This window comes from Cetorhinus maximus, chromosome X (genome assembly GCF_964194155.1).
Source record: "Cetorhinus maximus chromosome X, sCetMax3.hap1.1, whole genome shotgun sequence".
In the NCBI taxonomy this organism is placed as follows: Eukaryota; Metazoa; Chordata; class Chondrichthyes; order Lamniformes; family Cetorhinidae; genus Cetorhinus; species Cetorhinus maximus.
Genome location: NC_135917.1, coordinates 2,389,547 through 2,403,250, shown reverse-complemented (window position 1 = coordinate 2,403,250; position 13,704 = coordinate 2,389,547). Strand labels below are relative to the sequence as shown.

The 13,704-nt window shown below is 42.6% G+C and overlaps 1 protein-coding gene across 5 annotated transcripts in view; it reads right to left on the bottom strand.

The window, feature by feature from the left end:
• Positions 1–923: 923 nt before the first annotated feature.
• Positions 924–13,704, bottom strand: part of LOC144672701 (cysteine/serine-rich nuclear protein 2-like) — a 73,056-nt gene continuing 60,275 nt past the window's right edge. For all 5 annotated transcript variants that reach the window (XM_078534623.1, XM_078534625.1, XM_078534622.1 and 2 more), the window contains one exon: positions 924–9,047. In XM_078534623.1, the coding sequence (XP_078390749.1) occupies positions 8,067–9,047 (981 nt within the window). In that variant the 3' untranslated portion in view covers positions 924–8,066. The remainder of the gene's footprint in view (positions 9,048–13,704) is intronic.

Here is a 13,704-nt window from a genome sequence, read left to right as displayed (position 1 = left end):
GTACACTGCAAACAGCAATGGTGTGGTCGTCACGAGGAAACCTTTGGAACAAGCACAAATTAAAATGGTTGGATAACCATAGCGTTCCAGTGAGCGGGAGACCAGAGGTCTGACCCCTGAATACTGATTCAACATGGGGTACTCGCACCCTACAGGGACGGATTACTGATTCCCCCAGCATATCTAGCCGGTCCAGGGTCAGGTTGGAGTTACAGCCCACATAAAGAGGGACTTTGATAAGGAAACCAACCCAGAGCCCGACCAACTGGATAGTGGAAGAAATTGATTCAAAGGCAAATGTTGAAAATCTGAAATCAAAATAAGTTGGCTGTCTCATGTGCTACTAAGACGACTTGTCACTATTTCACAATTTCAGGGCATCCCAAAATGCTTTACAGCCAATTAAGCACTTTTGAAGTGTAGTCATTGTTGTAATGTAGGAAGGGCAGGCAATTTGCACACCACAAACAGCAGTTTTATGCCCAGATAATCTGTTTCTGGTATTGATCGAGGGATAGATTTGGCCAGGGTCCAGGAAAAGCTTCCCCACTCCTCTTCGAATAGTGGCATGGGATCTTTTACATTCACCTGAAGGGGCAAACAGGCCTTGCTTTAACATTGCAACGACTGCCTCCGACAGTGGGACTGTCAGCCCTAGATTATGTGCTCAAGTCTCTGGAGTGGGATTCGAACCACAATCTTGACTTAAAAGCAATGGAAGAGAGAGTAAGACACATTTCATCACACTAAAACAATACGAGGGCTGTTCGCAGAGGGAGCAGAGCCCATACCAGAGTGTTAAAGTGGCAGGTAATATCTTTGCTTTTGCTTTGCGCTTAATTTTATGTGGAACCCAGTCAGTAACATTGTCACACAACAGAAACCGGACTCATGTTGAAGGAAGTCAAATTTGCAATAACGGTTCAAAGAGTGAGACACTTTATTTAAAAAAAACATTTTGCAGTGTTTGCCGCTGAACTCAACGTTGCAATTTGCGTCAAGACAACAATTTTGCGACACGCCGGATGCATTGCGATGGAAATGGTGCAGAGGTTTGTGCGCTTTCATGCCTGGAGATGGTTTGAGGGAAGAATGTGACTCCTTTACATTTGCATGGGAGAATAGGGTTGGGGGCTGAGAGAGAAACAGGAGGGATTACAACCAACACAATAACAAAGCAGAAGTCAGAAAGAAGCAACTTAGATATGAACCAGCTTGCATTTGTTCACAGAACACATCAATTCTTGTTGGCTGGTTTATAAGCATTCCGCTGATGCCCATGCTGCATTATTAAAAGGCTCGTTGTCAATTTCTATCTCCAACACTACAGTAATTTGCAGATGGTCAGGTTGTAACAGCTGGCATAAAGAAATGTACTTTGAAACAACTCAGTTCAGGAACATTTTAGGCAAGGCGATTTCCAGTCAGGCCGCATCCAGCCCCTTGAAACGCAACACTCAATTCTCACCCTCTGGCCCCTAAAGCCTTTTACACTGAATTTATTGTACTATATATGGTGTATAAATCACACATTGGTGCATCTTTATGTTCTCTACATATAAGCAACTGGTACAATGTAGGAGGTTTTTACAAAAAAACTGCTAGCAACTTATACAATTGCTTTACAGAACTCCTTGGATGTTGGACAAGTAATCTGGCAATGATACAATTTTCTAAGTTCTACCTTACGGCATATTTCTATGTTTTCTGCCCAAGTAGCGCAATCTTTGCAGTTAAAAGTCTTAGGGGCATTGAGAATGCAGTTTTCTGAGTGACATGTCTCTTTCTCCACACATCCACTAAAAACTTAAAACACCCCACAGACTCCTGCTCTCCATCCCCACCCAGTTAGAAAGAATACAGTTGTGTGACTGAGAAGCAGCATTTCTAAATACCTCTGATTAGCCACCCAGCAAGTTTTGAGCCATGTTGCACAATTCACAATTTGCAATTCGCAAAAGAAAGCCAGGTTTTAACGGCTATGCAATGTCGGAGGTGTCTGGGACTGAATTTGGAAGCCATCCTGCTAAACTTCTGCAGTATGAAATAAAATGGCTTCAAAGTTAATGCAGAAGGAATTTCAAACTGTGTTGCAGCACAGTGAGGTGTGTGAACTTGCAGACTTAACCATTCACTGGCTTTTTTGCACATCGTAGTCTGGAGGCAGAGATTTTTTTTGTCTCAATGACTGTCGCTGCAGTTTCATTGCAATTTTGATTTCCCCCTTAAGGGGGCAGCAGTGGAAAGATGATGTTCCATACAGACCCATTTGCACTAATCTGGTCACAAGGCTGCTTACAAAGTGCAATAGTGACATCTGTTGGCAGAGAACCATATTATTTGAATTTCCTTTTTTTTTCACCTCATTTGTTCAAAAAAAGCAAATACAACATTTATCAATCACTGGAAAAGAGTCCTTGGACCTTTCTGAATACCCAGTACTGGTGAAGAGAGCATTTTCCATTTTGTGTACCAGGTATTAGTATCAAGCACTCACAAAGTAGACATAAGAGATTTACATACGGGATCAAAATTCCTTGACTGTATCAGTTGTTTCAGGAAAAACTGCACCAATGTGACATTTTCCAATTTTCCCCACATAAGTCATCTCCAAGGCCTTCAAATGAGACTAGGCCTAAGGCTCCACCCTGTCCTAATTTTAGCCAGTCAAATTTATTTTTCAACCATCTGTTATTACTTGTTCCCCCCCCTCCTATCCCAACTTGTAAACCAGACAGCAGCAGTCCACTTGTCATCTGACTTTCAAGACCATGTGGCTCCTTGGCTATAATTATCTGCACTCAATTCACACTTCTCCCCTCACAAACATGGCACCTGTTCAGCTTCAAGCACGATCGTGTGCTCACACATGCAAATTTTGTTTTTTTGTTACAAATGATGATTCTACAGTAATACCCACTATATTTAAAACAGAGCTCCATACTCAGTTGTTTCTAATATTTCTTTATGGGCGGGGGGGGGGGGCGGGGGCAGTGTCTTGCTGGTATCAAGTGATCCCCGGACATGCCAAGTTTTACAAAAAAGTTTTGTTATTTAATTCAATAAAATCACATTTAAATAAATACACACGCTCCCCACGTATCAATCTGGTTTGCCAAAGTGCTTTCCAAACAGGTTTACAAAATCACTGGCGGGTTGGATTCCACACGTGGTTAATATTAGGGTACCTCCCTCAAAAGAGTCAATAATTTAAAGATAATAATTAAATAAGATCACGTGTGACTGTTTACATAAGATATTTGTTTTGAAGTATAAGCCACCTTTGGCAGGGGTTGGATGAAACATCCAGGATCTTTAAAAAATGATTGATAGCAAAGTTGGCCAAATACCCTCCCCCTCATCATCAGCATAAATCCTTTCTGCGCAAGTTTGTGCTGTATGACTGCACCCATTGGGAATTGAGCTAAAATTAGTTGAATGGGTCACATACAACCCTTAAAGTAGACAGACAGGAGACAAACTCCATCAATCTTAGACAGTTGCAATCCCATAATGAAAAGGTTGTACACTAATCCTTCTGAACCTCTCGGTCCTCAACCACCACATGTCTGAAGCTGCCCTGACATCAGGGAACAGATCTCTCTGCAAAGCAGCATATCATAGGTGACTCAATCTACGCATTAGCAACTCAAACACCAGTGCTGCAGGCTGATGGGATGCAAGTTTGTGCCCGGAATTCATGCTGTGGCAGAAACACAACTATAGCTCCATACAAAGGTACTGAGCAGGCACTGGGAGTTTACGCTCCAAGGAGAGGAAGAAAGAGAAAAGAAAGATCTCTGGTATCTCCACCTGCTCTCAGGCACTGAGCAACTGCCTACACAGCAGTCGATCTGGGTAAAATGCAAGTTGAGAAGAGAGGACATTCGTTTCTCTTTACTAAATAAAAGGGTATCTTTTTAAAAGATCGCTAAGGCAGAACTTCAAGCAACATAAGTTTAAAAAATGAAAACATTGAAATAGCTGTTTAAAATTAAAAAGAAATACGCCTAACCGCGATGCAGATTGATTCCAACCTCTGCTATAAATCAGCTAACCGGCAATAGATTGTTCTAGGGTGGTGGGGGCTGGGAGAAAGGGCCATTACACGCGATGGCAACATTAGTCATGATTTCTGTATTGACATGTCACTTCAAAAATGTATGCCTGAGCACACTCACTTATCATTCACACAAAAATCATTAAAATTCAATTTTAAAAAATGACAACTACCAATTTTGATATAAGAAACCACAAAATGTCCACCTTCAAAACCAATAGCTTTGTAAGAATCAGGGTTGTATAAGGATAGAGATAATTGAGAAATTACACCTACAAGAGCTCAACAGGCCAATCTCCTGAAAGAAACGACATTTTACAGAAAGCACGTCAACCCAACAAAGCACTTGCCAGCAGACGGACTGAAGCAATTGCAGGCCCACTTTAAAACTAGAAAAATTAAAGATAAATTAATTGTTTAAAATGGTGAATTTTTGATTCTACCCCAGACTGAATTTGAAAACAATGTTTTCGTTAGTCTCGGATCACCAGGTCTTGCTTTGCAATGAGATTTTTAAAAAGTGATTAAAAATAACATCATCCACTAAATCAAACTAGCACTTTGTTCTGGCCACAGTTGAGACCATAATCAGATTATCCATGCTCTTCTCAAATGGCAGAGCAGGCTCAAAGGGCAAAATGGCCTACTCCCGCTCCTAATTCGTGTGTTCTATTGCCTTGCACGTCTACCAAGGTAGTGTTTCACAGGCAAAGTTGGACTGAACTTAAGGGTCTACATTTGTTTGTGCATCCAGGATAGCACAAAGTGCGTGAGAACCAAGTTAGGAGTTTTGGCAGAGTGAGTGATTTCTCGTGCCAACGGTAATTTTCCACTTGGTGGGCCCTCCTAAAGCATAGCTAGTTTTGGAGGCTGAAAGTTGATTTAGTAAATGCACAACCCTGAGTCAGAACCAGGTATACAAAAGGCACGGACACACACACACACACACACACACACATGCATGCATGCCCCCCTGTTGGCAGAGTTCCATAATAAGATCAAACTTAGGAATGGATAAGCAATTGGTAGTTGTTAAGGAAGTGATGTTAGGGTTGAGAGGAAGGGTTGGAAAATATGCCCCATGTAGTGCCCCAGGGATCCTTGCTTCTATTCACAACAGCAACCTGGATTCTGAAACAGTGCAAACTGGTCAAATTCGCAGATGACACCCAAGTAAGGGGACAGTTTAATTTGAAAATGCAGCAAGGAGCTACAAAACAGCTTTGATGAATTATAAATGGGTGGATAATTGGCAAATGGAATTTAATGTTGATTAGTGTAAAGTAGTGCACGTAGAGAAAAAATATACCCCATCTTGAAATAGTTACAGATGAAGTTGAAAGAGATTTAGTGGTTTTAGGAGACTCACTGCTCAACATAAGCAGCCATTGCAAAGCAGCAGTCAATAACACAAACAGAATGCTGAACTGCAGAGACAACAGCCTGAGGAGATTAGAGTTGCCAACCCTCCAGGATTGACCTGGAGTCTCCAGGAATTGAAGGTCAATCCCCAGGACACTGCTGCGTGCAATTCTGGAGAAAAATCATCGGGACATTATAACTTTAAAAAATTTTCTTTCAACATTTCTCTTTACCAGATATAAAAATATTGAAAATGGGGGGAAAAATGGCTGTTTGGCTGACAGTCAAACATCATCCAATTGGGTAAAGAGTCTTTTTGTTTTCCAAGTGGTGTAGGGAGGCAGTACGTCACAAGGATGGATGTGTTGGCTGACTAATGGCTGGAGCATTGGGGAAAAATTGATGGAACCTCCAGGAATAAATTTAATCACAGTTAGCAACCCTAGAGGAGATAGTGAAGAAATAAAATAGGCCTCTGGTCAGTCCACAAACCTTCAGTCTTATTTTGGCCACCAAGAAACTAGAGAGACATTCAAAGTGCTAGAGGTGGCGTAGGGACAAGTCACAAGGCTGAGGGCAGAGTATGAGAAAAGACTGGAGAAACTTGGGCTATTTACCCTTGAAATGTAATAACAACGCGGAACATCCCAGAGAGTCAACGGATAAATCCAGCGCATGACTTCAAAATTTTTGTTTCTGTGAGGATAGCATCAAAGCTTGGTTATTTTAAACCTTTGACTTGTCTGACTACAGTTAGCTAAGCTCCCTCAGCTGGGCCCTCGGCTACAGCTTTAAAGTTCCATACTGGCTGGTTACAGATTACATTTCTGAAATGCTGCTGTTATTTTGGCCTCTGGTTCCTCGAGTTCTTTTTTTAAATTCTTGCTTCAGAGGAGGTGGGGAAAGAGCAGGAAAAGACCGGTTCATGTTTAGGCAGCACAGGCCAAAGAAAGAGAAGTTGCGTAGAACAGTTGAAACATTACAGCTAATGTTCAAGCGAGGAACGCTACAGATATCAGGGAGTTTTGTCAATTTGATCTCTGTGTCAAGTTTTAACTTGATGCTGATCAGTTTTGGACATTTTTATATGACTCAGGAAGGACAAATTTCTTTGATAGACTGAGAGGGCTGCAGGGACAGGTTCTCTGTCATAAGATGCAGTTTTGATGAATGACCAAGCCCAGTAATCATCTCCCTTTCAGTCACATTCACAACCTTGTGCGTTACACTAGGGGTCAAGGCAAAAGCTTAAAACGCAAGCTGAAAATCAAGTGGTTGACAAGGTTACAAACAGGCTGACATCGACATACTGCAAAGATATTTGTGACAAAGTATTTAGGAGTTCTGGGAATGCACGAATGATTATTCTTTCTGAAAAGGGAGCAGCAGAAAGAGGAAATCCAACGAAGCACATGATACAAATGTTCACATCAACGTCCCTTCACCACCGAAAGTGAGAGTACGTTTTAAGTAGTTGGCATATTCTGACTGAGGTTTCATTGAAGCAGATCTGAGAGGAGGAATGCGGCACTTATGTGGATATGTATCTAGGCTCCGTGCAACTAAAAATACAAACCAATTCGAAGGGGAGGGGCACTCTCTCTTATGAAGAAGGTTCACCATCAAAGAAAAATCACTAAATACACAACACCATGACAAATGATGTCAAAACACAATACAACACTTGTATAAAATTTGATGTTAGTGGAACTTCCCCACCCCACCCCCTCCCAAAAAAGATATTGCCAAATATTGTTAATAAAGACAATGCCCCTTTAAGCTGCAGGTAATGTGGAAGCAAGTAACCAATAGGAAGTGTTCCAAGATGAATTGTGATTAGCGCAAGAAGCAACTTCTGTAAAGCCTGGAATGGTTGGTGGTGTATTCAATATGGGACAACCAGACCCAGGATTCATTAAGAAAAGCAAACAATTCACTGTTACGACAGAACTGCACAGCTCCAGCTACTTTGGACACCCCAAATTGGCCCCATATTTAGAGCTGCCAGTTTTTGCCTTGCAAGGTTTCTGTCCAAGACTACACATCCCCTTTGGGGAAATATCTACTCAAATTACTCAATCTGCCTTGGAGTCCAGAACAATGCAGGCTCTATCTGAGGCCACCGCCTACATGGTATGTAATACCACAGGAATACTAGAGATTGTACTGATGGAAGAAAGTTGATGGAGTCAGAGTTACAGGTAATTGATTTGAAATACTAACAACACAAAACGGAGTCTGAAGCATTCCCTCCACAGAAGTTAGCCATTGTTCTATTTGTACATGTGTTTGTGTGACAAAGGGGCAGTTATAGTTGTAAAAAAATTAAAAGTTAGTTTTAAAAAAAAGACTAAAATTTTAAACATTAATTCTGCCCCAAAAACTAGAGATTAAGCTGCTGTGACCTAAAATTATTTCCTACTTCCATCGCCTGTGTCAGGTAGGTTCATCGCCAGGAAAATGTGAATTTTTTTCCCCCTCTGATCTAAACATTTTTCCCCCTTTTAAGCCCTAACTTCAGTCTTCAGCTACAAGATTTTTTTAAAAAAATTTTTGTGTTTTACTACAAAAACATCCTAAATAAATAGACATTTGAATCAGCAAAAAGCTACAAGCAATTGTGCAAACTAGCTGCAGAAATGCATCACATAGTTACTGAGTTTGCTGCAGGGGTTTCCTCTGGGGACCTCTGACCTTCAGACTGAGAACACACATTCTCCACAGTCAGCTCAGGCACACAAAGATTACCATCAGAGGCCCTGGGGAAGCCATCTTGAAGCTTTGAATGCAACTGGAACTCCTGCTTAGTATTTTCAGTGTACACATTAGTACCATCACCTGCTAAGGAATTGCCATCTTCTACCGAGGGAAATTGTACATCACTGTATTTAGAGGTCCCTGTGTTTTCAGAAAAGTGCTCTGTGACAGGCATGTAAGATGCCAAGGAGCTATCGGTAGCAGCAATTAAATTTTCTAGACTGTTTTCCTTTGTGTAATTGGATTCTAATCCTGCTTCCTCATAATTGGCCTCCCTATCACTGCAGTTCACATCTACAGCACAGCTCTGGTCTATTTGATAATATAACACTGTGGAGTTGCTTAAATATGTCTGTTCCTCAGGCGTCGAGCTACTTTGAACAGTGCTGTCAGCAAAACACAACACAGGAGAAACAGGAGTCACTTCTGCTTGGATCACAACTGGTGTTGCTAGGCCTTCACAGGCCTCATCAGGTGCAGCCACTGGATCTCCTAATATACAGACTTCTAGGCTTTCTACACTGGTATCCATGGTTACACTAGAGCTGGTTAAATCATCCTCTTCTTCCTTTTTCCTGTCCATCTCCTCAGCAGACTGTAAGTGCATAACTGCAGTTTCATTCTCCAAGTCATAATTTTCTGCAGTAAATTCCTGGTAATCCTGCACTTCTGTGTGTCTGTCATTAGAGCAATGGGAGATGGCAGGCAACAACTGCTGATGATGGTCTTGCTGTTTGTTCTCCAGTTCCAGCTTCATGATAGTGTGCAAGTAATGAGTTCGTACACGGATGGGGTTAAATTCAATCCGGCCAGCCGCGTTAGCGCATCCATCTTTGGAGCACCCACAGGGAAAGGACATCCTGTCCACCTGAAGGAGAAGAGATTGATATTAATAATATGGGGACAGTAGCATAGTGGTTATGTTATTGGACTAATAATCCAGAGGCCCGGGCTAATGCTTCAGAGGCACGAGTTCAAATCCTACCAGGGCAGCCGAGGGAACCAACAATCAATTAATTAATAAAAAATCAGGAATAAAATGCTAGCCTTATTGACTCTTAACCGCCCTCTGACATGGCCTAGCAAGCTGCTCAGTTATAGGCAGCTCACCACTGCCTACTCAAGGGCAATAAATACTGGTCTTGCCAGTGATGCTCATATCCCATTTTTAAAAAGTCCAGAGGACAAATCTGTGACTTGTTATATTGGTCATCCTGCAGCTAACCTGTCTGAAAGTGGAGGACCAGTCCATAGTTTGTCACAATAAGCTGCATTACTCATTGAATCAGCCATGGTTCACTGGTAGCACTCTCACCTGAGTCACAGGGTTGTAGGTTTAAGTCCCACTCCAGAGACTCGAGCATGAAAACTTAGCTGACACTCCAGTGCAGTACTGAGAGTGTGCTGTATGGTCAGAGGTGCCGTCTTTCATGGATTCAATGGAACCCCATGTTTGAATCCCTCCGATCAGGTTTCCACCCCTGCCACAGTACCGTAATGGCTCATCAAAGTCACGAATGATACCTTATGTGACCGTGACAAAGGTAAACTTTCCCTGCTTGATCTGTCTGCAGCCTTTGACTCGGTTGACCACACCATCCTCCTCCAAAGACTCTCCACTATCGTCCAGCTGGGTGGGACTGCGCTCACCCGGTTCCATTTTTATTTATTTAATCGTAGCCAGAGAATCACTTGCAATGGCTTCTCTTTTCACTCCTGCATTGTTACCTCTGGTGTCCCACGAGGATCTATCCTTGGCCCCCTCCTATTTCTCATCTACATGCTGCCCCTCAGCACAGCATTAAGTTTTCACATGTACATTGACATCAGCCTGCTCTACCTCACCACCATGTCTCTCGACTCCTCCACTGTTGCTAAATTATCAGTCTGCTTATCCGACATCCAGTACTGGATGAGCAGAAATTTCCTCCAACTAAATATCGGGAAGACAGAAGCCATTGTTTTTGGTCCCCACTCCAAACTCCATTCCCTAGCTACTGACTCCATGGCAACAGTCTAAGATTACGCCAGGCCATTCGCAACCTTGGTGTCACATTTGATCCCAAGATGAGCTTTCAACCTCATCTTCATGCCAACACTAAGACCACCTATTTCCACATCTGTAACATAGCCCAACTTCACCCGTCTCAGCTCAACTGCCGTTGAAACCCTCAACCATGCCTTAGTTACCTCTAGACTCGCATATTCCAATGCAGTCCCAGCTGATCTCCCACATTCTACCCTCCATAAACTTGAAATCATCCAAAATTCTGCTGCTCGCCTTAATTTGCAGCAAGTTCCGTTCCTCTATCACTCCTGTGCTCGCTAACCTACTCCCGGTCAAGCAATATTTTGATTTTAAAATTCTCATGCTTGTTTTCAAATCTCTCCATGGCCTTGCCCCTCCCTATCTCCGTAATCTCCTGCAATCCGCCTCAGAGATATCTGCGCTCCTCGAATTCTGCCCTCTTGAGCATCCCCGATTTTAATTGCTCCACTATTGGTGGCTGTGCCTTCAGTTGCCCTTGGCCTCCAAGCTCTGGAATTCGCTCCCTACACCTCTCGACCTCACTTTCCTCCTTTAAGACACTCCTTAAAACCTACCTCTTTAACCAAGCTTTTAGAAATCTGACCTAATATCTTCATATGTGGCTCAGTGTCAAATTTTGGTTTATAATACTCCTGTGAAGAGCCCTGGGGCATTTAATTACATCAAAGTTGTTATATAAATATAAGTTGTTATTGTTGCATTTCAAAGAGCAAAGGAGATATCCCCAGTGTTGTGGCCAACATTTATCCCTCAATCAGCATCACCAAAAAAAAATCACAGTCGTTATCACATTGCTGTTTGTGGGATCTTGCTGTGTACATATTGGCTGCTGCACTTCCTAACAATACAACAGAGCCTACACTTCAAAAGTATTTAATTAGCTGTAAAGCACTTTGGGATATCCTGAGGTTGTGAAAGGCACTATATAAATGCAAGTCTTTTTTTCCTCATGGACATTTGAGTAACTTACAATTGGAGATATTTACCCAGTTACATCTAAATGTTGCCAGCAGCCAACAGGAGCCGCCTCAGTTGCAGCCGGCACCTCATATGCTGTCTAGCATGTGTTTAACTATAAACATGGAGAAACTGGTCACTTTATTCACCATCACTCCTGAGGGCCAGACGTTGGGGGTCCGAGCAGGGTTCAGAGAGGGGACATTTGATCCAGGATGGTCTCCTGCAACCAGAAACCTCACTCATGGCACAAGACGTCAGCACATTATTCTGGTTTCTCAAGTTCTATAATGGCTGGGCAGCCATGTGGATATTAAAGTCAATGTTACAGCTGAAAGGGCAGTACCAACTTTGGGCAGTCATGGATATGTTACTGCTGGAGGTCATCCAACTGCTACCTGCCAGGAGGAGAAACGATTCATTGTTTCCTGACGGCCTCTTGGGTCAATGCTGAACTCTGACTTATGTAGAGTTTGCTTTTCACGATTGTTTAACTGCTCTTGCAATCTCATTGCAAAGTTTTTCAATTACCTAAACTGGGGCTTAAGCACACAGTCCCAGTCAAACGGACATGCTTTTGTGGGCATTTAATGTAATGCTTGAGTTGGTCTATGTTCAACATAGGAAGCAGGAAATTAAGATATTGGGAAAACATCTATATTTTAAGGGTCATGGGAGTTAGTGTCATGTCCAAGGACCTGCTTAGAAAATAGTTTGGACAACAGGCAAGATGGGCTCAAGATTTCCTAGGCTTCTCACACCTGTTTAGAGTTTCTTTGGTGCAATTAGCTACAAGCAACAATATTCAGGATATTTATGAGGACACCTATGTTATTCCTATAACTGGTTTTAATGTTTAATCATTTAAAGAAGTCTGCTTGGAGTGCTGATTGTAACCCAACGTACTTAATGAAGCAACATTACCTCTAACCCACACAGTTGACAGCTTATTAATCTGAAGTAAAAATCACCCTTTAAAAACTGTAAGCACATTGCTTCTGAAATCACTTTCCCTGACCAGACATGAAAGCATTCCAGGTGCAGCCAACAGCATCTCCAGAGCCTGTCTCAAGACCAACCCATGATAACTTTCCCTTCCGACTAAAGGATCATAGCTTGTTCACAATCCAATACAGAGCCTGTGATTAAAGTTCATTACTGGCCGTAAGGTGCCATCAGCCATCAGACAGGGTTAAATTTGAGGCTGTCCTCATCAGGACAACCAACATCATGAACATTTATATGGCATTGATATAGCACCTTAATGTCCCAAGGTGCTTCAAAAGACTGATTATCAAACAAAATATGACACCAAGCCACATAAGGAGATATTAGGTCAGATGGCCAAAAGCTTGGTCAAAGAGATGGGTTTTAAGGAGTGTCTTAAGAGGAGAGAGAGGCAGGGAGATTTAGGAAGGGAATTCCACAGCTTAGGGCCCCAGGCAGCTGAAGGGACAGCTGGCAATGGTGGATTGATTAAAATAAGGGATGTGCTAGCAGCCAGCATTGGAGGAGTGTGGAGATCTTTGGATGGTTGTAGGGCTGGAGGAGGTTACAGTAAGGTGGAGGTTTTGGCAGTGGGGGGGTGGGGGGTGGGGTGGGGGGTGAGGTAATGAAGAGATTTGAAAACAAGGATGAGAATTTTATAAACCAAGAAACTGCTGGACCAGGAGCCAATTTAGGTCAGCGAGCACAGTGGGTGATGGATGAACAGGACTCTGTGCGAGTTAGGACAAGGGCAGCAGAGCTTTGGATGAACTCAATTTACGTAGGGTAGAAGATGCAATGCAAGTATTAGCAAGGACCACTGAAACCCAGTTTATCACTGGAGTTACTTTGCCGAATTGTACTTGGAGCACCAGCAGAGCTACTCAATTTTCACTATGCACAGCAGGCAGTGGAAACGGTGTTCAGTCTGTGGTTACAGACAGCAAAGCCCAGAACTATCAATATTGCCATTCTGATTGCTGCATGGCCTCAATATTTGGAAAGGAGCTGCTTGGATATTCCTTCAGACCTGCACAGGAAACCTGTTCAGACTACCCAGAAGGCAAGAATTGAACCCATGTCCCCTTTTGCTTTCGTACAACCAAACTGTCTAGTTTCAATGCTGGAGATTGAAAAATGAGAGAATAAAGTCTTCAGTCTAAGTGAGGTTGAACAGAAGGGCTTAAAGCTTACAACTGTCAATTCTTTTGAAGAATCGTTGCTCACAGTTAAATTTTTACCCATAGAACTTGCTATCCCTGGTCTACACTAAACAGATCTTAGCCACAATACCAGTGCAGTGTTACAAATTGCTTTTTTGTTTCCAGGCCAAGGAAAGGAGGGAAAAATAGCCATGATTCCTGGTTACTATTCAGTGGGCCTTGCTGGAAAACACAAATGCAGGGATGTTCGCTGAGATGAGTATCAGGCTTGCTTGGCTTGGCTGTCAACAACTCACTGTGATGCAGCTACCAGAACTGTGACCCAGCAAGAGTAAGTGGGGCTGAAGTTGGTCACTGGTTACACCTCA